The sequence below is a fragment of the Macrobrachium nipponense genome, chromosome 34, assembly GCF_015104395.2.
Source record: "Macrobrachium nipponense isolate FS-2020 chromosome 34, ASM1510439v2, whole genome shotgun sequence".
NCBI lineage: Eukaryota > Metazoa > Arthropoda > Malacostraca > Decapoda > Palaemonidae > Macrobrachium > Macrobrachium nipponense.
In genome coordinates, this window is record NC_061095.1 from 5,706,275 (window position 1) to 5,732,774 (window position 26,500).

At 35.6% G+C, this 26,500-nt stretch overlaps 1 protein-coding gene across 6 annotated transcripts in view; it reads right to left on the minus strand.

Annotated features, from left to right (window-relative positions):
- Nucleotides 1-421: 421 nt before the first annotated feature.
- LOC135207868 (uncharacterized) overlaps nucleotides 422-26,500 on the minus strand; it is a 413,859-nt gene continuing 387,780 nt past the window's right edge. For all 6 annotated transcript variants that reach the window (XM_064239753.1, XM_064239751.1, XM_064239754.1 and 3 more), the window contains 18 exons: nucleotides 25,356-25,421; nucleotides 19,744-20,896; nucleotides 19,276-19,347; nucleotides 18,357-18,428; nucleotides 16,276-16,419; nucleotides 13,039-13,110; nucleotides 12,404-12,475; nucleotides 11,830-11,901; nucleotides 10,112-10,180; nucleotides 7,729-7,800; nucleotides 7,527-7,600; nucleotides 5,916-6,086; nucleotides 5,374-5,519; nucleotides 5,033-5,183; nucleotides 4,324-4,444; nucleotides 2,859-3,049; nucleotides 2,073-2,231; nucleotides 422-1,908 (listed from right to left, as the gene is read on the minus strand). In XM_064239753.1, the coding sequence (XP_064095823.1) occupies nucleotides 1,265-1,908; nucleotides 2,073-2,231; nucleotides 2,859-3,049; nucleotides 4,324-4,444; nucleotides 5,033-5,183; nucleotides 5,374-5,519; nucleotides 5,916-6,086; nucleotides 7,527-7,600; nucleotides 7,729-7,800; nucleotides 10,112-10,180; nucleotides 11,830-11,901; nucleotides 12,404-12,475; nucleotides 13,039-13,110; nucleotides 16,276-16,419; nucleotides 18,357-18,428; nucleotides 19,276-19,347; nucleotides 19,744-20,896; nucleotides 25,356-25,421 (3,521 nt within the window). In that variant the 3' untranslated portion in view covers nucleotides 422-1,264. The remainder of the gene's footprint in view (nucleotides 1,909-2,072; nucleotides 2,232-2,858; nucleotides 3,050-4,323; nucleotides 4,445-5,032; nucleotides 5,184-5,373; nucleotides 5,520-5,915; nucleotides 6,087-7,526; nucleotides 7,601-7,728; nucleotides 7,801-10,111; nucleotides 10,181-11,829; nucleotides 11,902-12,403; nucleotides 12,476-13,038; nucleotides 13,111-16,275; nucleotides 16,420-18,356; nucleotides 18,429-19,275; nucleotides 19,348-19,743; nucleotides 20,897-25,355; nucleotides 25,422-26,500) is intronic.

Here is a 26,500-nt window from a genome sequence, read left to right on the forward strand (position 1 = left end):
TTGCATACCCACCTCAGCACATTTAATGTTCATGGTTAGGAATGGAAATTCACAAATTTTCTCAAGCTCTGAGCTTTAAGGCTCAATCAATAATTTTACTGTCAACTCATGGCAATAGTTGTGGATTTTCACCTCTAATTTAGAAACGAAAAGAAAACTGTATTTTCACTAGTAGGTTTGTTGTTCTAAAACATTTATACAAACATGTGTAAATATATATGTATATATATAGGTATAGTATATATATATACGTATATCATATATATTATATATCCTATATATATTATATATGATATATACACATGTATATATATATATATATATATATATATTATATCATATATATATATATTATATATACTGATATATATATATATATATATAATCTATATAATATTTTCTATATATATTGAATTCCTGGTTAAGACAAATTTACACAATATAATTAAGTTACAGCTTAGAGGCATACATATAGACTACAAAAAATTACCTTAAATGAAGCTAAAATTAAGAAACACTATTTCTCCTAAATTGTACAAAGTCCATTTTAAAGTATAGTAGTACTGCTCATATTTACCACTTATTATTATCAGCATTTCACCTACGTAGTAAAGTACAAGGATAATGAAATGCTACTCCCAAAAAAAGTATAAAAATACAAAATATCAGTGCAAAGTTACCTACACTCGTTTCTGGCAATATATATCCTTACAGCATCAGTTCCTTTATTGTTTAATACTCTATCCACTCTATAAATTTTTCAGAAAAGAATTAACCTAAAATCTGGCACATATGAACTTCTTACTTTCTAATTACCTTATGATCAGACATAAAATACTGTGTATGACAAAAGGAACCTTTCAGTTTCAGGGAAATATGAAAATATTTCTTTTAAGATATCAGGTCATTTATCTTTTGTTCATGTAATGCAAGATCATCAAAATAATCTTTCTTAATCTGGCTATGCTTATGGAAATGTATAAATTTAAAAAAGGTTATTTATTAGCTCCAAGATCCCAAACTACATCTAGTATAGCTACATGTCTTACTTATTCTTTTTCTAATCATCTACGCATTAAAACCACTAGTAGTGATTCTGCATCTACCAGATGTTGAAGTTTAGTTAAATTTGTCTCTACTTTTAAAACTTTTGCTAATTCGTGACTGCTATTTTTAACTATATTGGTCTTGTTGTACACAATGTCTTTGTACTTGAAGTTGCTTGGGGATTGGCTGGGACAAAATAGGACATCTTCATAATTTTTCACTCGACTTCTTCCAGTTCCTCTTGAGAACAGTTTGTGAGCGGACTGTTTGCAAGATTTGCTTTCCCAGAATTCTTTTTTGACGTGGATTTGTTGTCTCCATATGAGAGGACAGAGTGTAAAATTTGCTTCCGAATCGTCAGATCATGAGCAAACTTCACAACTTTGCTCCTGATCCCTGGCCCAGAAAATTTTGACACAGATGAACCATTGTGACCTTTCTGGAGCAACGGCATATCCCTTTGCTGCCTGTTGTTTTGAGATGGGCAGTCCTCCTGTGGCACAGATTCTGTAGAGAGTAACCTCTGTTGTGAACTTCTGCTATTAAGGAAGACCTGGTCTTGAGGGCTTGCTAAGGTGAGGTTTAGATCTTGCTCAGGTACTGTTTCTGTTTTGCCATCATTCATCGTTACTGTATTTTCATCGACATAATCTGAAGAGTCCTCATTAGTAAGTGGCTTGGTTGTATGCTGGTGATCTGGTGCTGTCAGCACTATGCCCAGTGATGGTGAAACAAAAGTAACCTCATCTGGTAAAACATGATTCAGGTGCTCTGGGTAACTGGCCTCCATACTTTGATTTTGTAGGGTAGTATGAGATGTATGGTAAGAAGGTCCTGAAGAATTTGGAAGAGTATCTGTGTCTGTAACAATTCAATCTTATTAGAAAACCTATTAGAGATGGAGGAACATGTAACTTCAAGTACTAAAAAACCAAATAAGCCACTATAAGTCAAGTGTAATAACAATATGAGGCAAACAATGTCCAAAGGAAAATTGGAAGGGAAAGTTAAACTTAAAACATTACCAGAGCTTTGGCGACGGCGTATATTGTAGAAGCAGTAGATAGCATTTGAAAGCTTTTCAAAATGTTTCTTGAACCTTGATGTTGAAAATGTGTACAGCACTGGATTGACTGCAGAGTTAATTGGCAATACCAAAATGACAAGCCAAGCATAAACTCCTCCTGGAAATATACAAAGCACTTTCAGAATTCAAAGTTCAAAAGGGGTCTCGCTCTTAGAGCAGTCTACATACAATGCCGACGTGAGGCAGATGAAAAGGCTTGGTGTAGACATCTGAGATATTTGGCACCCAAGCCACTAAAAATATAATTTTGTAAATCTAAAAAAATATATACATGTAGTATAAACACATAAGGAAAGTTACTTAATAAATCACTCAATGATATACATGATCATTACATTTTACTGTAGATTAGGAAAAAGCATATACTGATGATGCATTTTTGCTCTGCATGTCTTCGATTTTTGCTGACAAATACTTTTTAAATGAAATCGACTAAATCTGAAAAATCTGTAAAATATTCAGGAATACAATATTTTCACAGGAATATCCTTCCAACTCAAGTCTGCTGGATCTGCAATTTTCCATTAGAGTTACAAGAAGTTACAACACATACATCATTGAACCTCTCCTATGTGTTTAAGGTCATAGTTTGCATGATTTATTTAAAGGTGCCACATTTTACTTTTCAGTTAGACAAGATATGTGAGAGAGAATATCACAGCTAAATAAAAGGGGGTAAAAAAAACCTTGGGATCAAAGAAACATAAATTAAGAGAAATAATACCATTTATGTCCACAAGAGCAAGGGCAGCTGCCTTGATGCAGATGATGGGGAACCAGCACAAGCAATTGGTGAAGACAATGAAGAAGAACCTGACGGCAAAGGCAAACTCTCCTGCACCCAGCGTTGTGCAAGCAATGCATTGCCGCCGGGTTAAAAATAGCCGTGTGTATGACCAGATGATCAGCATAAGGCTGCAAGTGAATAAAAATGCGTTTAAGGATTAAGATAACTAAATGCGAAATGAGTTAGAACAGGTTATTAGTGCAAATTTATAGATGTAGAAATCAAACATACTCTTAGATATATATATCACTAAGATTAATATGAAAGCATTTACCCAACCTAGAAAAGTTTTATTTCACTTTGTGGATATTAAAAACAAAATTAGAAACACATTTGCACAAGAGTTGCTGTTCTTTCTTTATATCCAACAATCGACTATCACTAAATGTACTTATTAAACATTAAACTGTTAAATGAGATGAAGCTATTTCCTTACTTTTACCGTTCTGTGTTGGCTCCGTGACAGGAAACATATTGGGGAGACTTCTGCCTGTCTCAGCGATATATTTCCTACACAGTTCCAGTACATGGTCAATTTTAAAAGTAATAAGGATACTTTCATCGTGTTTAACAGTTTTGTTTTGAACAAACGTATTTTACTGGTCTAAAGTTTTGTGGTAAAGCATTTACTAATCCTGGACTATAGACGAATTCCAAAAGCAGTAGGACACTACATTTGTACACTGGACTCCTAATTCAAGAGCAAGAGAGTAACAGAAGGGCTCTCCCATACGTTATAAGGAAGTCAATAATAAATCTTCCTTCCTATGAAGAGGATGGTAATTTAAATCACTATATTTCCCATTTTATTTTAGTCTGAAAACGCTGCACTTACTCCGTTGATTTCCTTCATCCTTCATTCACCTACATACATACACAGGAGTCTGCATCCTGATGCAAGCATCAGTCCTGACCAATGAGACATTCTTCTGGACAACAGTCGACATCTAAATGATCATTCTCCTCTCTGGAGATCGTTAAAGATCCAGATCTGGCCTTTATAAAATTATGTATCAGGTTCGCGATTTATCTTCGACGTAACACTCGTTACATTGACCTACTGCCCCGTTAACTTCTAAGAAATGTTATTCTTTTTGCCTTGTTTATTTCACAACCATTTTCCAAAGATGCATTTTGTAGCTGATGAGGTAGTATGTTGGAAAAAGTACGTACAAAGGTTCCTGTTTTTATATTTTTTATAAACTGTACCTGCACATTCATGTACGTATATAACTGATCTTCTAAACATTCCAAAGGTTCTACTTACAGCACAATAACATTGCAGAAAACCGAGAATTACAAAGTAAAATGGCAAGACTTATGAAAACAGAAAAATAAATTTGCTTAAATGGTAAGCTGTACATCAAATATCCCACTAGTCGAGATGTACTATGTGACTAACCTTATAGAGTTTAGGCCAAGGAAGAGGAATGCCGAATACTGCCATCCCAGAAGGAAAGGTTCATTGATGTACAGTGGATAACACATCGTGTTTGTCCCATAGAAGCCATAAATTGTAAAAGCTGAAAGTAAATATTAATAATAATACAGGTTATATTAAAAATAATGGCTATTTCAGCCGCGTTTATTTTGCATAGAAGTTTCTCTATTCATCTTATTACTGACTTTTCTTCTGTACTCGAATTGGCTATTAAAATGCCAAATGGGGGATTCATGTCAAAAATGTGGTATTTGTCAAATAGAATGTATTATACAAAATGCAGTACATGAATCCCCCATTTGGCATTTTAGTAGCCAATTTGAGTACAGAAGAAACATCAGTAATAAGAATAGAGAAACTTCTATACAAAATAAATGTGGCTGAAGTAGCCATTATTTTCAATAAAACCTGTATTAATGAAAGTTTTCTTCGAGCAAATACTAATATAATAACAATAACAACAATAATAATTTCTTTATGGTAAGCTGTTTGCCTTAATAAGTGGTGGTTTCTGAAAAAAACAAACACAGATACAGTCACTGCCACATTAATCATCTAACTGTAAAATGAAGAATATCTTCAAGTAACAAACCCATAGTCTAAAAGACATTTCTCTAACATAACAGTCACTAAAACCTAAATAAGAAAAAAATTTTTTTTTTTACCTCACCTGGAAAAATGGCTAAAATCAAGGAGGAAAGCCAGATGACGAGGAGACAGAAGGACGCCTTTTTCTCCGACAGCGTGAGGGGATCCCGATAGGGGTTGGAAACACACAAGTATCTCTCCAAGGACATGAAGGTCAGAATAAACATCGAAGCCTGGCAAGGATAAGAATAACTAAACTGAATAGTTTAGGATATGACAGCTACCACAATGGAAGTAGTGGGTTGGACAAGCCTTTTCATACAGATTAGACTTTTGTAGGTGATGTTTCATTATATAAACAAATAAACAGATTTCTGATCTTTACAAAGATACTATTAGCGAAGAAGACGAATTTTCAATTACCTCAGATGACACCGTTGCTAAAATACCAGCCACCGTACAGGTATATGATTCAGCCCACTGAAGGGAGTTTGCTAAGAATGTGCCCTTCATTTGAGCATCTTTTACGCCCATAATCACCAGGTAGACACCCATTAGTAAATCAGCACCTGGGTAAATCATACAAAAGTCCTCATGTCTTACTTTGCTTTCGAGAGATCAAAACAATGGCTTATTCATGCATCCCAGTTCTTTTTTTCTTTAACACTAAATATACACATGTTTATTCCTAACCGAAGTATTCTGCAAGGCCCTGGGGGTCCAATAAGAAGGAAAAGTAGCCAAGTAGGCTACCCAAAAGAATCTGAGATGTAAATAATAAACTAAAAGAGGGAAATGTTGAATCAAAATATCTTCACCAAACTTTTAATAAACTTATGTGATGCGTATTTAATTTAGCAAAAAAAAAAAAAAAAAAAAAAAAATTGATACTCTGTCAAGTCTGTTATCCGCAACAACACAGGGAATGAATATCCTACAAAATAATAAGCGGTATGGACTTTTACTTGCTAGGTTTTTTATAAAGAGGATGTTGTTGTTGCTTCTAGAAATGTCCTTTCGTGAAAGGACTCTGCAAAAGATGACCAAGACGTTGCCTAATACGGTGATGAAGGCCATCACCCACACTCCTACTCGAAGGGCCTTCCATCCTACAAGGTCTCGGGTATTGGAGAATCCTGCAAGTGAAGAGAAAAATAACTATAACTGGGAAGCAATTATTTTCAATAATGACTCATCTGTAAGTCACTCTTTTCCAAGGACTTTGAAAACACTAACTCCTTCGAGGGAAAGCCGAAGGTAATTACACTGATAGTGATAAAAATAGCTCATAAAACAAGGAATATGTTTAGCATCATGTAGTGTTAGTTGGCCATTTAATATGGGAATTTTATTTGTTTATATAAATACTGGAAGCATATATGGTAATTTCATTTTTTTATATAAATATTTGAAGTATAGACATAAAATATGATGCATGCCTCTAGGAAGACAGTATAACTGAAAAAATGCCACGATTAACGTAATCTTTACACATACACATGGAGAATATGGAAGATGAAAATGCTGTTTTTTTTATTCAATAATTATATTATTGCATATTGTATATTTTGCTTTGTCATCACAGTGCTAGAAATCATAGTCTCAATTGGACTTTCAGCATTTTATCACTTACTTTCACATGAACGCTACAAATGTTTATTTTTTTTTATTATTCACTTCTTCTTTCTCTACAAGCTTGTCTCTATTTGGGGTCGCTGAAATGGTTCTCAAAACACTTTAAGTATTTATAGAGAGCCTACTTTATTTGAATTAAAACAGTGTGAAGTAGATAATCAATTCATTTTATCTGCTTACTAAAATAAAAATATACTTTCACATAACTTCCATAAGTCATCAGTCACTCTCGTTTTCTAAATTGTACTTTTTCCATCAGTCATTTATCCTGTCCAAATCTCACTTTGTTTACCTCTGCACATCTTCTACAGTCAACTCACAAAACTTCGTTTTACTTTGGTATTCAATTTTACATATATTTTCTGCAGCCTGGCCAAGTAGTAGACTTTTCATTTAATTGTTTAGTGGAAATACCTGCTCTCCCACCTAACCTTCATTTATTGTCTTACTAATTTCCTACCGTATCTCAATTAATATGGGGCATCTTAGCAGGACTCTTTCCGTCCCAGCTACATTGATTTCTGCCTTCCACTCTCCACCATTTCACTCTGGTCTCTGCCCACCTAACTACCCACCTTCTTCAACTCTTCCTTAGTCTGACTTTTTCATGTCAAATTATTAAGAACAAGCTGAAGAAGAAAGTCATAACAACATCACAGGTGTTACCAAACTCTTGGGACCAACACCCTAAAACTGTAATGACGGCGAGTGTTTAAAATACGAACTCACTACTCCAAGATATGAAATCATTCTTGCACGCCTATCAGCTCGGACCATCAAAAGTTTCCATTGCCTGTTTGAAAACAAAGCAACTATTCCGTTTTGGGTCAGTCAGTTAAAACTTTAAAAAGAAAATTGACAAAGTTAACAATAACTCGGCTCTCTCTCATTCACAGAGGAACCATCATAATGATACCACATGCTAATCCGTAAACACTGACCGTTATGGTTGGGCATGCACTGCGGCGGGGGCACGCGTGGCACATAGCTGCAGTAACGGAAGGTAGAAAAATATCTGAAAAGAAACATGGACGTCAAATAACTACTAAGTTATGAACGCATACACGCTTTCTATTCCAAAACCAAGAACTCACTAAGCAACAATTATCCAAGACTAAAGATCAAAGGCACAAGATTACTTACATGACCTTCAAGTCCCTCAGATCTGCAAAATGTTCTTCACTAATGTCGTTCAGCTGGAGTTTTTCGAGCATTCTGTGATGACACGAAAATTATGTGTAATTTCAGCACATCTTCTCATAATTATGGTGCATCAAGACTTTTGTGCGTGTGTATGTATGTATGTATGTATGTATGTGTTTATGTATGTGGTATATATATATATATATATATATATATATATATATATATATATATATATATATAATATATATATATATATATATTATCTATATATATATATATATACACACACACACTACTCATGCTAGGCTTCATAGGTGGGATAATTTAGATATTTCAGATTCCAAATTATGTATATATATATATATATATATATATATATATATATATATATATATATATATATATATATATATATATATATATATGTATATATATATATATATATATATATATATATAGTATATAAATAAAGGTTTTTTGCCACGAAGGAAAAAATGAAAAAGCGGGATAGCCAAGTACTTTCGGTCCTGTTCGGACCCTTTACAGTTTGCCTCAGTAAAGGGTCCGAACAGGACCGAAAGTACTTGGCTATCTCGCTTTTTCATTTTTTCCTTCGTGGTAAAAAAAAACCTTTATTTATACATAGCATCACGTTTTATATACTTCGTGATCAAGTTATTCCATATATATATATAGATATATAATATATTATATATATAGATATATATCTATATATACTATATATATATATATATATATATATATATTATATATATATTCATATAATAATATTTCATATGTGCAAACAAAACACAAAACTTAATACTACTTCATTAAAACAGATTCGAAAACCAATTGTCCTCTGATAATTGACAAAAAGAACTCAGTTGATGTATTCAAAACATAGTAATGATATACATTTAGAATCTACTGTGCATTTTTTCCCCAGATATATACGTTCTGTAATTTGTCACTCCACAGCATAGTTCCAAATGAAGATATTCTGACACCCGAGGAAGACTTGAACGCGCATCCGGGGTATCAGAACGAGGAACGTTTATCCACATTTCTTCGCAGCCAGGAGGATAAACGTTACTATTTTGTTCTAATGTCCCGGATGCGAGTTCGAACCTTTCCAAGGTGTCAGAATATCCTCATTGGAACTGAGCTTTGCAGCGACGAGCGTATTCAAAGTGTGAAGAAATCGATTAGTCAAGACGGCCTTGTGGTTTTAAAAAATACACATGGCAGTGAGTTTTCGCGACTATATTTTTATATTTTCATGAGAGTCTGAAGAGAGTCCTTCAGGCTCTAGATATAAGTTTCGGAAGAGTTTGTGTACACAACTCTAGCAATGCAAATGAAAGGCACTGAAAGCACGGAAAAAGAAAAGACACGCAAATCCCAAGATAACGCCACAAAGGAAGTTACTGACATTTCTCTGAATCCTTGACTCCAGCTTTTGGCCGACAGGCAAAAACTTTTCGAATGAATATCTTGTTATACCATTCTCCCAAAAGCCGCCATTCTGTATAGGCCATCAAGGATCTTGATGCAAGTTGTAATCGGTTAAAATTGCCATAATTGCCCCCCCTTTTTTTTTCTTTATAATGGCCTCGTCAGAAGGACCCTTAGCTCCCACACTTGAAGGATAAGTTTCGGTAAATTGTATTTTCTGAATGGGAAGCTGAATTGCTTCTTTGGATCGAGGACTGTCAAAAGGTGAAAGCCAAAAGCCGCCTTAGATCGTGATGCCAAAAATATGACAGACTCGCGGCAGACCATAAGACTGCACTGAATGCTTCTTCATGCAAGCGGAATATTCATAATTTCTCCCGATGTTAACACATGCTCTTTGAGTTATGTGAATCTGACTAATTATCTTTTTTATAACTGACTGCTGTGATGCTAACGCAACTGAATACGGCATTAGATCTCTTGTGTGTTAAGAGATTTCATACAATTATAGATCTGAAGCAAATCTTTATGTTCATTTAGTCGAATAAAAGTGTAACGTTCAATTTTTTTTAAGATAATCAAACTTCTAAATGAGAATGATAGTTCTGAAGAATATCGGAAGCAAAAATTAACAAAAAACAATTATGCATTACATAATCAATTTATATATTTTTTCATCAAAATACCACAAAAATAAATTAGCTTTAAAGAATGTTTCAACAATTCCATAAACCCCATTGTGCTATTCTTTTATTTCTTATTATCATTTGGAGGGATGACTCTTCTCCTCACCCCAACCTTTTCATGAAATGGAAAGGGGAGACCAATGGAAATTGCCGAGAACTAGGATAAACAGTGATTCTGAATTGCAATTACAAAAGAACTCCCTTCATGCCGACATGCGAAACAAGCTCCTACTTACAGCAAATTGAGCGAGCTCAACTCTTTGAAGAGTCCACTCACGGACTGAAGTCGGTTTCCCGAGAGGTCCCTGCAAAACAAGATAATGTTTATCTCTTATTCCATTCGACGTCCAGATGAGGTAAAATGAGCACAAACAAGAGAGGCATTTATACTTATGAATTTGTGGCCAGACAGACATTCGATGGCATATATTCCTAAACTCTTATATATGAATGAATAACTATTAATTACAAAGAAAACTTCACAAGTTAAAGACCTTGAGCTATAATTAAACATAACTGTTCACGTTAAAGTCCTTTCAACTGCAAATAAAACATAGGCCATATTTAATCAATCCTTATGACGTTATCAATCATTCAAATGTAAGATTTGAATGATATAAGACTTTCACGAATACGGTGTTTTAATACCATTATAAGGAATGATGGAATGTAAGAAGAATGGAGAAATTTGGGATATCAAGGAGTGAAATACATGTAAGAAAAAATAAGAGATAAATTGATGGTAGAATAAATGAAGTATACGATGATGTCATGATACCAGGGTAAAATCTATAGCAATGATGGTGCAGTATTTTCATGGTCTATTGGTTGGCGATAGATGATCCAGGAAATCTAGCAGCTTTAAACGTCACTGGTACAGATGTTAATCAGAGATTTATTTATGAATTCAAAATGAAATAGAGGAGTCTGGCCTGACTGAGTATTTATGTCTTGTATCATGATATGCACATGAACAGAAAGTTTTTTTGATGACCGAAAAGGAGTTGCGAAAGATCTTGTGGGTAAATTAACAAGATAAAGTTGCCCTAAACTCTTCATCGAAGATGGATGCATTCGAATTTCCGGAACTGAGTTTAACAGAAATGGAGATAATTGTAGATCTAAAAGGGCACCCACGAAAAAAAGAGACAGTTGAATCAAAAATGCAAAACGTGTCCATTCATAACCTTATAAAGACTCATGACCCACCAGTGGGTTATACCGGCAGCATTTCGTCAGCAAAAACCAATTCCTTTTGGCTGGATAAAGTAAAGGAAGTTACCCCAAGTCTTCCCGCCTTCTTTCACATCTGGTGCTTAAGAAATCTTCCATAAATATTATTCATTAACAGCTTTCATTAAATTCTGAACATTTAACCATTAAAATATTGCCCGCTGAGACAGAGCACTGAGACATACTCAGTTTAGAGGATTCAACATTCAGTGGTTTTTTTAAATGGAGATAAATTATAAGAGAAGCTTCGTTTTTATCCTCTCTAATTCACCAAACTGTCATAATAATTGATCTGACGATATTTTAAAAACACCCAAGAGCAGTTCCTATTAAACTCTAAAAAAAATTATGGAAACACATCCTTATTCACAGCTCCCTTAAGCATCACTAGGTGAAATATCTCCCATAAATCTCACTTTGCGGAAAGGTTTTTGATGAAAATGGACGACTGTCAAATACGAAGGAATGTAGATGATAAATGAGTACAGTCTGCTAGAACCTCATTATGAAAAGAAAGGAAATGTAATACAATTAACACGGGTAATTAAGATTAGACGGAAAATATAGCAAAATAAAAGACACTGCCTACACAATGCTGAAAAGTAAACATTTCATGTACATCGAATTTCTTTAGAACCTTAAAGGAAAAGTTAAATGCTGATGAATTTCTTGTTTGTTGACCATGAAAATATAATATTTTTTTTTTCCAAGAAAAACTTACAGCTTCTCGAGCTTCGTCAGTGAACTGAAGGCTCCATGGAGAACGGCTTCAATCTCATTGTCCCCTAGGCGTCTGCAATGGTGAAATGGGAAAGATTCTCAGAAATATTCTATTTTGCCCTTACTCATTAAAAGTTAAGATCCTACAAATAATTTTTTAGCTGGCGAGGAATATCTAATATCAATAAACAACACCCCGCCCCCTCCCCAAAGCTGAAATTCAAGGGATTATATTCGACAGGCCTATAAAATGTTCCATGGAATCAGAATTCAGAAGCATTGTTGCTTACTCTACGAATAACAATAACTTTATTTCCTCTGGGAATATCAATGGCAGAAAAAAATCGGCCTTTTATGTGCCCCGACACCTGTCAAACACTGAGTTGTATGATGGCCACTGTGGTTATAAACAGCGAGTGGAGTTCCATTCTCAGCGATTGAGCAAAATAAGGCACTTGTAAATGTAATTATCTAAAGCCAAAATGATTCCCTAACCATCACTACTGGTTACCAAAAAGACTGGACTGTGGTATTGCTATAAGAATATACTAAATAAATAGTATAAATTTACTTACAGAACTTCCAAGTTCGGTAGGTTTCTCAACAGAAGAGAGCTCACTCGTCTGATCTTGTTGTAGTTCAGATTTCTGCCAACAATTAGAAATGAAAATTGCATATAAAAGAATAATTGACAAACATACTTATAAAACTGCTGATGTGCATAAATATGGAATAGTTACTGATCTCGTTCTTCATGCATTTAACTACTATTGAATGTTTCGCTTGATCTAATTATGCACATATTTCAACAAACAATAACAGCATGCCTCTGATTAATGTGAACGGCGATGAAATGGCGAAGCCAAGAGTGTTAACTGGATTAATGATCAGATCCAATATTTGCTTGTTACAAGCTGTTCCTTGTTTTTAAACAAGTTTAGAGGGTAATTTTGCCATCCCTTTTTCCCATGCATTCTTATTAAGTTTGACAGGTAGCCTACAACAGCAGCGTACCTTCTATTTGCCTAATACTTATGCAATATAATAAAGCAAGCAAACATCAATATCAAAGATACAAACTGAGACTGGACTGACTGCAAAACAAGCTGGTTGGCAAAGCAAGAAAAACTTAAAAATTGTTAAAACGTCTTCACGAAACTTAGCGAGGGGTAAAACTACGTCATTTCCTACAAGACAGAAGCGAACTTACAACTTCTCGAGGAGCTTAAGCTTTGGAAAACTCTGGTTGTCCCTGAAGTTCAAGAAGTTGTGAGACAGATCCCTGTGGAAGGTTGAAGCACATGAGCAAATACGATTGAAATTCAAACCATTAAATCATTGCACGGCCTGAATGCATTCACGATGCAAATGCGTATTGGTGTTGATCTGAGAACTATTTCTTAACACGAATGTTTCTAGAGATGAACAAATTCATATTAAGCAAATCTGTAAGCTCTTATCAAAGCAATATTTACAGCAATGTAATTACCTATGCTGAAGATTAACTTATTTCCAAAGGATATCGGCGATTGAAAATGGAGATTTTGAATTTAAGAAGGATTAACAGCACTTTACTGACATATATCAGTGTTCATTATAGCTTTATTGCAAAAATCCTTAGTATCTTGTTAGTTTGGTGCCTTGCAAATAAAAGTACATAAGATGAATTTCTGAGGTTATCCTGACCCTGCAATTAAAAAGTTCATATGAGTATTTGTACTTAAGAAAAATTGTAAAAAAGAAAAAAAATCCTCTCAACGTTCCTGCTATTTCTATAAAAATAATAGGGAAGCAGCTTAGAGGACAAAAACCACCGACTTCGTGTAAAAATTCAAATAATTTAACCTGAAACTTTCGTATTTTCACGGCTTCTCAATAACATAATATAGAGGACACATGGCTAGGAGCTAACATTTCACTGCATAAATGGTTTAAATTACCAAAAAGCCTCCTTTATTTTAGAAAGTTTCCCCTCACCCCACTCATATAAGTCATTTTAGAGCGTTTCCCCAACCCCACCCCACTCCCATAAGTTAACTCTGATGATTATTATACAAAATTCATGTAAAATGATTGAGCCCAGGCGATGTCGATTCGTGAATTATCAAGACACTAATAGATGTCATATTAGCACACATCATATACTAATAGCCATTTACCAAAGAAAGACCTCAGAAACCAAGGGAGTTATTCGTTTAAAATAATATCTTCTTCAGTGGTGGCTTTTCAAAACAATATCTGAATGGGCAATACACTCGGACTTGTCATATGATATATATATATATATATTATATATATATATATAATATATATCTATATATATTATATATATATATATATATATATACACACATCGAGCTACAAATGTCCTTTGATATCTAATTCGCTCTACCTCGGAATTAATATATTTTTCATTATGCTTAACAGAAGGGGAATTTTTCTAGCCGATAATAGAATTGCCGGCCCCCGGGCGCGAACCCATGAAACCATACAAATCTAGGACGTCAGTGAAGCTTTTACCCACCCCACCACCGCAAGAGGCTATAAGTTTATGCCGTCTCTCACCCTCAAATACCTTTCGCGCTCAGGTATTCGTTGATTTGGAGATAGCATCAACCCACCTCGACCTCGGTAGTGTTGTAGTGCTTTTGACAGCACGTAGCCATTATATAAGTCATATCACATTACCGTGATTCATATACATACATCGAGCTACAAATGTCCTTTAACATCTAATTCGCTCTACCTCGGAATTAATATATTTTTCACATATGCTTAACCGAAGGGGAATTTTTTAGCCGATAATAGAATTGCCGCCTCCTGGTGGGTGGGTAAAAGCTTCACTGACGTCCTGGATTTGTATGGTTTCATGGGTTCGCACCCGGGAGCCAGCAATTTCTTCTTATTATCGGCTAAAAAATTCCCCTTCGTTTAAGCATATATGAAAAATATATTAATTCCGAGGTAGAGCAAATTAGATATTAAAGGACATTTGTAGCTCGATGTATGTATATGAATCCCGGTAATGTGATATGACTTATATATATATATATATATATATATATATATATATATATATATATATATATATATTATATATCTATATATATATAATCAAATATTATTATTATATTATATTATATATATATATATTATATATCATATATATATATATATATATGTATTATATATATTATATATATATATATATATATATTATACTATTTATATTTTTATATATATATATATATATATATATATATATATATATATATATATATATATATATGGCACAGTCTGGGTGAGGTGTGTGTACGACCTAATAGCATCGTGGAATCCGAATCTGGGAGATGTAAATAAACTTCTACCAAACTAAATACTAAATATTATTGTATCAATCATCAAATCTAAAGCAGGATGTGAAATGGGAAAGGTTCTCCCTAAAAGTACTAATAATTAGGAACATGGCATCCTACAAGTTGACATTATCTTATCTTACTATACTATAATGGGTGTTATGTCTGTCCGTCCGTCAGTCATTCAATCACGGCCAAACGGCTGGTCCGATGGCCATGAAACTTGGCAGGTTATAGTGGAGACTCCTAAAATGGTTTATAATGGGGTTGCATCCTAACTCCCCCCGCTCCGAAGGGGGTGGGGGGTGAGAAGGGATTCCCTAAAACGGAGCTGATTCTGCCCGTGAAACGGGACATGTTATGCTCGTAGACTTAGTTACTGTACGAATTTATCATACATAATTTGAAAAAGAATACTACAGGGTAAACATCAATGACATAATAGTTAAAAAACACTAGCGAGTCACTTATATGAAGCAGCAGAAGAATATGATTTTAGTAAGGATTGGTAAATTGTTTGTGTAGAAAATTCCTCTTTCTCGACATCTACGAATAAATCGATTTCTTTAGTCACCGTGGCATTTCCGTAAAGGTCAGACTGGGGCAACTTAGTTTGGCAGCCGTGCCCCACAAGTTCCCGTGAAAGCAACTGAAAAGAAACCTTCGTCCCTTACATACACAGACAACGTTATTGAAAATGCAGTTTGTAAGACAATTAACTTTTTTTTTTTTTTTTTTTTTGCGTACTCCAATATGAGGGAATCAAAATAGTTATCTATAAATTTTTATGTGGGCTCCACATTCGTATAATACACACCAATAGGAAAATGTGCGCGTTGTACCCGTAGAGTTTATATAAAAATGGCTGCCTGTTTATATCTGCAAATGTCTTCAAATCAACCTACTACGTATTTTACCTTTGAGAGAGAGAGAGAGAGAGAGCTTATAAAACAACGCCAGCATGAATCTGCAAATGTCTTGTGAAATTAACCTCAGATTATTTAAATTTGTGTGTGGTGAGAGAGAGAGAGAGAGAGAGAGAGAGAGAGAGAGAGAGAGAGAGAGAGAGAGAGAGAGAGTCCCCTACTTACAGTGAAGTGAGATTCAGAGCGTGTCTGAAACATGACAGATCCAACTGCCGCAGGTGGTTGCGATCGAGGGAGATGGTTTGGACCGCTCTCAGTCCGATAAAGCCGTTGGTTTCTATCGTCTCAATGTAGTTCCATGAGAGGTACCTGAAAATGAAAGAAGCACGAGGTTTACGTTTAGTTTTAATATCTTTACTTTTATCATTATCACGTAATGCCCTTATTGATTTACTTCCGCATATTATTGCCACAATAAATCAAATGTCAAATCAGCTCAAAGTTAAATCTACGTTTTCTATAATCTCACTGATCCACTTAAAAGTTAAATCTACTATTTCTACAACACCTCAAAAAGTTACATCTGCACTTTCAATAATCTCAATGGTCCATTTTAAAGCTAAATCTGCTCTTTCTATAATTCCTCTCATTGGCCCACTTAAAAAATAACATGATGTTTCTATAACCTCTTTAATCGTTCCATTTAAAATTTAGATCTGCTATTATTTCAACATCTCTCACTGAAGCCGCTGAAGGTTAGATCTTCTCTTCCGATAACTTCTCTCACTGATAAACGTTAAAAAGTCTCTATGTAAACCTTTCTCACTGATATACTCAAGAGCTAAATCTGTACTTTCCTGTAATCATTCTCACTGCCCCATTTCAGATTTAAATCTGTTTTATTAAAATCTCTCTAGGTGATCTACATACAAGTTAAATCTGCTCTATGAAAATCCCTTTTATCTATCCATATAAAAGTTAAACCTACTCCAAGTATAACCTCTCAAATCGAGCCATTTAACTGTTGATCTGCTGTCTCTATATAACTACTTTCTACAACCACTCTCAACGATCCATCTAAAAGTTATATCATTTTAATATAACCTCCCTGATCAATTCATTTAAAAGTTAATCTGGTATATCTTTCCACTCTAGCCTTGTTCATTTAAATGTAGTAACTTCTCTCATTGATCCTTTAAAAAGTTGGATCAGTTTTCCAAAACCCCTCAAGGAGATCTATATAAATCAGATATTTAATTTGATCTTCCTATAACCTCTCTCATTGCGATATTAACCGTTAAATGTGCTGTTTCTAAAAAGATCGTTCATTGCTCCATTTAAGAGTTAAATCTGCTCTACCGATACCACTTGAAAAAAGTTGAATCTGTGCCATCTATAAACGTTTTCATTACCCCATTTAAAAGTCAAATCTGTGCTATCTATAACCGTTTTCATTACCCCATTTAAAAGTCAAATCTGTGCTATCTATAACCGTTTTCATTACCCCATTTAAAAGTTAAATCTGTGCTATCTATAAACGTTTTCATTACCCCATTTAAAAGTCAAATCTGTGCTATCTATAAACGTTTTCATTACCCCATTTAAAAGTTAAATCTGATCTATCTACAACCGTTCTCATTACTCCATTTAAAAGTTAAATCTGTGCTATCAATAATCGTTCTCATACCCCAGTTAAAAGTTAAATCTGCTCTATCTACAACCGTTCTCATTGCCCCATTAGAAGTTAAATCTGCTCTATCTACAACCGTTCTCATTGCCCCATTAGAAGTTAAATCTGCTCTATCTACAACCGTTCTCATTGCCTCATTTAAAAGTTAAATCTGGTCTTCCTGTAACCCCTCTAGGTGATATATAAATAAAAATTAAGTCTGCTCTCTCTAAAACATCTCTTAAAGAGCCACTTAAAATCTACATCTTTATACATTTCTCTGTTATATCCTGTCTCATCAACTCACATAAATATTTCAATTTGCACTATTATGAATAACCTCTCTCATTAATACCTTTTAAATAAGGTTTATTTTAATCTCTGCAATCACTCCATTTAAAATTTAATTACGCTTTATTACAACCACTATTACTTACTCATTTAAAAAATAAATCAGCTTTTTTTTAAAAACTCTTGCGCTGCTTCATTCAAAATTGTATCGTAACCTCTCACCACTTCACACCCCTCAAAGTTAGAAAGAATATGTATGAGCACATGATTATGAATATATAAATAAACTCACGTGAAATAAATGCCTAAAATTAATTTAGTAAACGACCACGGGAGATATACTCACAAAAATTTTAAATTTTCTTGCGCCACAAAGTTTTTATCCAGTATGTATCTGAGTAAGCTGTTTTGAATATCTCTGCAAAGAAATAAAAGTTAATTTCTAGTACCAATTATTTTGGTGCTTTATAGATGATAGAAAATGTTCTGTGAAACTGTTATTACTAAGCTGAAAATAACACCAGAAAAAATTATTTCAATAATGTTTAAAATATTTGTGAACTTTGGAGTTTCCTTCTGAATGATAAGCTATAGAAAGGTTGGTTTTACTCTACTTATGTGAGAAATACACAATAGATTGCAGATGCTAACAGATAAACTGCACAAATAATGCACTTTTTTGCTTTCATTCATATTAAGACAACAGAGTAAGGGGAAATGAAATTCAGGATTAGAAGGACGCGAAGGAGATTGGCGTCATTAGAATTATCCTCAAAGTTGCAAGAGCCACAAAATATTGGGAACACATAAAAGATGAAGAAAATAGTTTCGTTCATAATCTATGGCGCGATATCCAAACGCTCCTCGGAAGCAATGGGTACAAAGTCAGAGAGAGAGAGAGAGAGAGAGAGAGAGAGAGAGAGAGAGAGAGAGAGAGAGAGAGAGAGAGAGTGAGGTCCAGATCCTAAACTAATACTTTATATAAGAGCTGACAAGTTCCACAAAGAAATGGACAGAACGATCAGAATATAATTCCTTCAATTTGTATGCGTGCAAGCATATATTTATTATTTTCCAGTGTGAACAGAGGAAAGTTGGAAACGATAAAGCCAAAACCTAAGTTTTACTGTTGACTGTGTGAAATCACAGTCTATAGGCATTCACACACATGTATGAGAGAGAGAGAGAGAGAGAGAGAGAGAGAGAGAGAGAGAGAGAGAGAGAGAGAGAGAAATCCATTTTTTCTATTATGGGTATTAACTTACAGAACTTCTAACGACTTGTATTGTGACAAAATACACGGATCTAACGTCTTGATATTACTGGCGTTGATAGCCCTGCAAATGAAGCAGATCTTCATTAATAAACCAACACATATTACCTTGAACATAATTAATGTGTTCAAAGTACATCGATAAACATCGAAACAAATGTTCAAGATATTTACAAATGCTTAAATATTCTTCTTTTTTTCATTATTTTTTTTATATCGAAACAAATGTTGAAGATATTTACAAATACTTAAATGTTCTTCTTTTTTTCATTATTCTTTTTATATCGAAACAAATGTTCAAGATATTTACAAATGCTTATATATTCTTCTTTTTTTCATTATTCTTTTTATATCGAAACAAATGTTCAAGTATTTACAAATGCTTATTTTTTTATCTCTCATATTTTTTAATTCTGCATACCTATAATCATCAAAATTTGGACAGAGCTTGAATACTTACAGCCATTTGATCCCTCCAATGACATGAGTAGGTATGGAATGGAAATCGGCGTGGATGCACTTCAACTGCCACTTCAGCTCGCAATAACACTTTTCAAACATGCCAAAGACGTCTTCGAAATGTGACCCATTGCAATGGCCACTGTGCAATGGCACGTCCGCAGAGAGGTGGTCGCGACTTTGGTTGAATATCGCGTCTGCTAAATCTGATGATCCCGATGATTCTTGTCCTGTCCCAACGCCCTCCATCGTCTGTCCTTCCCCTCTCGAACTGTCCCCTGCAATAATCGTTTCTGGCGAGGGCTTCCACGATTTCAATGCCCCATCGAGGTTTATACCTGTTTCTAAAGGGGCGTTGATTCCCCTTCTGACCCTGTGCGTCATTTTCGCTTCATCGTAGTATTTCAACTGTCCATATGGGTGTTCTTTACGGAACTTCCCGGTTTTCTGGGAGTTTTTACACATCGAACAACCGCTGCTTCCGTCTTTTAAAAGCATTTCCAGTGGATTTCGACCTGCTTTGTCCACCCTTCTATACTTTAGAAACTCGCTGTTTAAGAATTTGGCACTTGCACTCCCTTCAACCGTTTTATCTTTGTAAGATCCTGTAAAACGTCCAAGTCCTCCTAATGCCAAAGGCTCGATAAAACCGTATATTTCTTTGTCACTCCTTACTAGCGAATCAGCTTTGCCATGCACCTGTTGGTCACTATTGCCTACTAAACTAAAACTATTATCTAATTCACTACTCTTATCTGGCGGCTGGAATTTCATTTGCAGACGAGAATGCACCTCGCTATCAGGAGGATCGTCGATTCTGTCATTGACAATGCTTTGACTGACATAGCTCGAGGAGCCGGTTATGCCTGGCACGAACCAAGTCTCCCAGTAGCTCCTGCGTCGCCGGGATTGATAGTCGCTGGCAGACGCTTCTCCGCTACTCTCTCGGTCCTCCGGGCGGGTGGCTGACGTTCCGCTTATCTCGTCGCCAGGTGGATCGCTTCCGTCCAGAGCTTTGCTTGGTGCTATGTCCAGTTTTTCGACGCTCACGTTTCTCCCGCTGTCTCCTGCAGTCTTGCAGGTCTCCAGCGTCTTGCTGGGCTCAAACGGTGGCGTGCACTTCTCTGCATCCGGTGAGTTGCAGTAACACAAATCTGAAGTGGAAAGCAATGGTGTCACAGCTGTTGTGCTGACAAACAGTCGAAGTGAAGCGATACAATATGCGATACAGTAAATTAGTTAAGTAAATAAATTAATATTATTACTAAAATTTAAATTAAGAAGGTATTTTTCTGAGACACAAAGGCCAAAAAGTCCCAGATTTGGTTACCAACCATCCATAAAAAACACAATGTTTATTTGGAAAGCGTAAAAGAATAAAAGAGAACCAAACGGAAGACATGGGTATAAAATAAAACAAAATAATAAAAAAATTCATGACAATAAATAAGTAACAAAACTGCAGGAGATAAATTATTAGGACATCAAGTATGAGGCTTCAAAGTAGCATTGCAGCCTCTCATCAACTTCCGATCAACATCATCCATGCACATCAAAATTTTGCTTTTGTATTCTAAACTGGAAATTATAATACAAATGAGAGATGTGAAAACGTATGCTAAACACACTTTATTTCTATGATTGAAACCACCAGGAAGGAAGTTGCAGAGACACGATAGGGAGAACGGAAGTCTTAATACTGGACAGGGTTACTAGATGTAGAGTTAAAGATCGCATAGTATCACTGATACTATACGATCTTATCAGGAATGTTTTGGTTGTACCAACAGCAAGTTGTATGCCATCCTCAGTACACCGATTATCAATCACGTCTACAATACATCAGTTTAACACTGATGGCTATCTCAATCCGTAAATAAAGTCGTGTAGAGTGAAAGCGTGAGGAATGTTCAGTAACAGAATATGTCTTGGTTTCATGCACGCAGCCGCCAGGTGCCAGGAGGTGTCCTGAGCGCCGAGGCAACGTCCCGATAAGCATGAGCAATTACATTATTCAGTTCACTTTATTTCTCATGGAAATGCTCCTAAAAACTTCCTGCTCGCTGAACATCAGTGCACAAAGTCGCACCGGGAACAAAGTAATGTTTATGATCTCTGTAAATAACTGCCAGGGAAGATTAAATGGACGTTTATGGGGGAGATCTCCCGGTCGGTCGGTCTTTCGACAAAGAGCTTTGTCTGGATAGTATCGATTATCATCCGAGTTGATTATGAACAGGAAATTCCTCGCTAATTTCCTTATTCGTGACCCTACGAAGAGCGTTATTACGGACAACAACAGTCCCCAGGGGAACCTTCAAGGTGCTCTATTGAGATGTAGTTGAAGGTTATTAACACAAGACGCGACTTATAACGTTGTTTATATTCTGTTGTCTTCCCAGCGACTTGCAGATGTGTTTTTCAAGAGTAAAACTGTCCTTTTAGTCTGCACGAAAATTTATTTGTTTAGGAAGAAACCGTGTTGCAAGCTGTCATCTTTCCTGTGTTTTATACGTTTTCTTTAATAAATGTGTGTAATGGCTTAATCTACACAGAGAAGGGTTAAGTAAAGCCAACAAACATTTATGAAACTTCTAAAAATACTCTCAATTCTTAGCTGAGTAAATTCAATCATCCTTCATTGGTTACACATTATTTCAAAAGGTAAGTTGACTGGCTGATCTGTCATATCAAACTGGCGTGACAACAGCAAAGGTCATCGACGCCAGCAGAATCTAACAAAGAACCAAGGACAACTAGAATGTTCATCTGACGGTAAACAGCAGTATGTTGCGTCCTGACTCTCCAACCATCAAGTTTTACATAGATATGCCTACGCTATTTATGTGGATAATCACTAACACGTTCTGTGACTACCATGTAAATCTATTGTCATAGGTTGAAGGGCTGCAAATTTATCTCTCTCTCTCTCTCTCTCTCTCTCTCTCTCTCTCTCTCTCTCTCTCTCTCTCATATATATATATAGATATATACATGTATATATACCCATGTATCTATTTTTTTGTGTAACTTCCAATGCTACCACTACCACGCTAGGGTCAGGATGATGGTAAATCCATTCCGGGTTCTGACCTTAGGTCAGTCAGTACCCGACGTCCAGTGGTCAAGAACGATAGCTTACGGGTAATCCAGCCGGGACAGAGGTTTCTCACCGCCTGCCCCTGGTTGATTACTTAACTTGACCCCTTATTGTTTGTTTATGTGGTGTTTTTTAAAACGTTGCATGGAACCAGTGGTTATTCAGCAACGGGACCAACGGCTTTACGCGACTTCCGAACCACGTCGAGAGTGGACTTCTATCAACAGAAATACACATTTCTCACCCCCTCAATGGAATGTCCGAAAATCGAACTCGCGGCCACCGAGGTGGCACGCCAACACCACACCGACCACGCCACTGAGGCGCTCTTTGACCCCTTATTATGTTACCATTACTTTAGACAATGCAATTGCACTTTAATGTACACATTGAGTACTTTAGCAGGAATAGAGGTAACTGTATGAATAGCAGTTTTGGGATGACTTAACTAGCTGCAACTCCTTTCATTCCTTTTTACTGTACCTCCGTTTATATTCTCTTTCTTTCATCTTTCTCTCCACCCTCTCCTAACAATTGATTTATAGTGCAACTGCGAGATCTTCCTCTTGTCAAACCTTTATTCTCAATTTCCTCCCAACGCTGAATGACCTCATAGGTCCTAGCGCTTGGTCTTCGGCCTAAATTTTATATTTCAGTTCCAATCCATAAAATAATAATGACAGATACTTGAAGAAAAAAGAAAGAAATCTATTGTTATTTTTGTTACACCAATCGACTAAATAGAGGGGCACTGTATGTTGTTCACTATCATTATCGTTCTTAGTTTCATTTTTATCTTAATTTGATGAAGCTGTTAGTAGACATACTGGAGTTTTCTCCAAATTATTATTATTTTCTTTTATTTCACAACTTGACAGAAGTTATTGTTTAAAATACGTTTGACGTTGACCTATTTTTCAAAGTGATAGGTCAACTTAGGGTTTATGATTATTTTACCCTTCGGTATTTTACTCCTCAGCATGTTTCTCTTAGTTCATAAATTAATTTCGAGATATATATTAATTTTCTTTGACTGTGATGAATCATATTAGATGGCCTATTTCTATAGGTCACAGGTAAATTTAGAGACCTAAATTTTAACTTTTATTTACATAGAACTCATTCTTCAAATTTGCTGAGAATACTTTCGTTCAATAAGTGCTCCCTGTTGTGGAGGTGTAAGAATACTACCATCGTAGGTCCTGCGTGTCGTGAAAGGCGACTAAAAGGACAGCTGCTGCCTTGCAGTCTTACTTTTTGGTAAAAGGCTAAGCCCACCGCCAAAAACTTTGGAAACTGCTGCCTTGCAGTCCTACCTTTTAGTAAAAAGTTAGGCCCACCGCCAATAAATGTGGGAACTGCTGCTTTGCAGTCTTACTTTTTAGTAAAAAGCTAGGCCAACCGCCGATAACTGTGGAGACTGCTGCCTTTCAGGCTTACTTTTTAGTAAAATGCTAGGCCCACCCGCTATAAATGTGGAAACTGCTGCCTTGCAGTCTTACTTTTTAGTAAAAAGCTAGGCCAAAACCGCCGTAACTGGTGGAGAACCTGCCTGCCTTTTCAGGCTTAACTTTTTAAGTAAAATGGCTAGCCCCACAAAACCCGCAAATAACTGTGGAAACTGCCTTTGCCTTGCAGGTGGACCTTGGTCCAAAGGCTTTTTAGGCCCACCGCCAATAAAACTGCTGGAAATTGCTGCCTTCCCAGTCTTAACTTTTTGTAAAAGGCTAGGCCCCCTGGCCAATAACTGTTGGAAACTGCTTGCATTGCCAGGTGGACCTTTTAGTCAAAGGTGAGCCCCACCGCCAATAACTGCGGTTCATGACAGCAAGGGCATGCGGTCGTAAAAACTCCCTTTGCCAAATAATAATAAACCATGCCTGATGTTTTAAGGCGCATCAGGCAACCGAATCCTCGATGAGGGATAACGGTGGGAAAAAGGAGACTTTCGTTCAATAAGTCATCCAACATGTTTACTCTTAAGAGTCATTTTATGACCTCTTTTCCTATCTTGAAAAACAAAATATTTAATACCATCTATGACAACAAAACTTTTTTAATATGCCAAATGCAACAATGTGTACAAGTACAATTGCCTAATGTAATTTTGGTGTCGAATGGTATTATCTGTTCCCCCGGAAAAACAGTATTAAAAGTCTTATGTAATTTTGGTGTCGAATGGTATATTATCTGTTCCAAAGAACAGATACAGAATGAATTGCCTAAGGAAATTTTGGTGTCCAGTGGTATTATCTGTCTCGCAGAATACGAACAGAATTAATCTAGTTATTTCTTGTTTTTTAACACATAAAATTAAATGTAACGTATAAAAATAGAAATGTAATCTTATGTCAAGTACGAATGATAAGTTAGAATTCTGGCTGAAGTACTCAATAATAATAATAATAATAATAATATTAACAATAATAATAATAATAATAATAATAATAATAATAATAATAATAATAATAATAATAATAATAATAATAATAATAACAACAACAACAGCTTACCGCAATCCTCATAGTCTGCAAAATAATCTAAACTTCCGTTGAATGACGGTTGATCATCATTCTGCCCTACAAAAGAAAAAGAAAACACTGAGAACATTTGGTAATTAGTGGGAATATTAATCTGATGTCTACAGGACATCAATAAAAGGAACGAAAGATATCCAAGTATAATTATGTCTTGTCACAAAATGTCTGAAGTCCCTGTGAGGTGTTCACCATTCCTCTAATTTATATATATCTATGGTAGTCACAATAACTTTGTAAAAAAATATTCTAATATACATACACACAACACTGAGCAGGGTTGAAATAAGCCTGATACATAATCTTTTACCCATATATTTATTTTTTTTGAAGGGGTTCTAACTCCACGTAATTCATAATTCTCTTTTAAATGTTCAGTAAGGATTAAGACCTTCCATGATTTAAAGTGAAGATTTTTTTCATGTCCCTTTTTTCAGAGCTCATTCCTAAAGCGAAATTTCACAGCTGTCCGTAATTATGACTCACAGGTTACTACGAAAGTTGTCACTGTTGAAACTGGAGTCGCATTTTCCTTTACAGAAACAATCAGCTTCGCTCGCTTCCCTTGTGGGTGGGTAATGCAACGCAAATTGTTCTTCCAAACGACTCCTTGGTTCATAATAATGCTTCTTCGGTGCGTTTCTTTCTTCCTCTCTTGTTTTGCAAGTTCGTCAACCTTTCCCCGCGCAGAAACTTAAAACATACAAAGGGCTCCTATGATTTGTAAATGGTGAATGTTCCAGAGGAATTGTGCTCGCAGAGTCCGCCATCCTTTGCAATATTCCCCACCCTCGACAAGGAGCCTGGACGGCTCCCGAGTTCTCCAACGCGGCCGCTCTTATGGGCAGAGTTGGGGAAGCACGTCCCTCTGACACTAATGGCTTGACAAATTTGTAATTTCGGTCCATAAACCTCACTCTCATTACTCCCGGCTCATTTTGTTTGTGGAAAACATTTCTGAAATATTGCCTCACCTCCTGGGCCGAGTATTAAGGCTACGAAGTTGTAACAGAATTATATATATATTTTTTTTGTCTCGATGCATGACCTGTGTAAATGCTTATCGGTGATCATTTAGGAAAATACCTGTTTAGTGATCAAAAAGAGGATATACTTCTCTC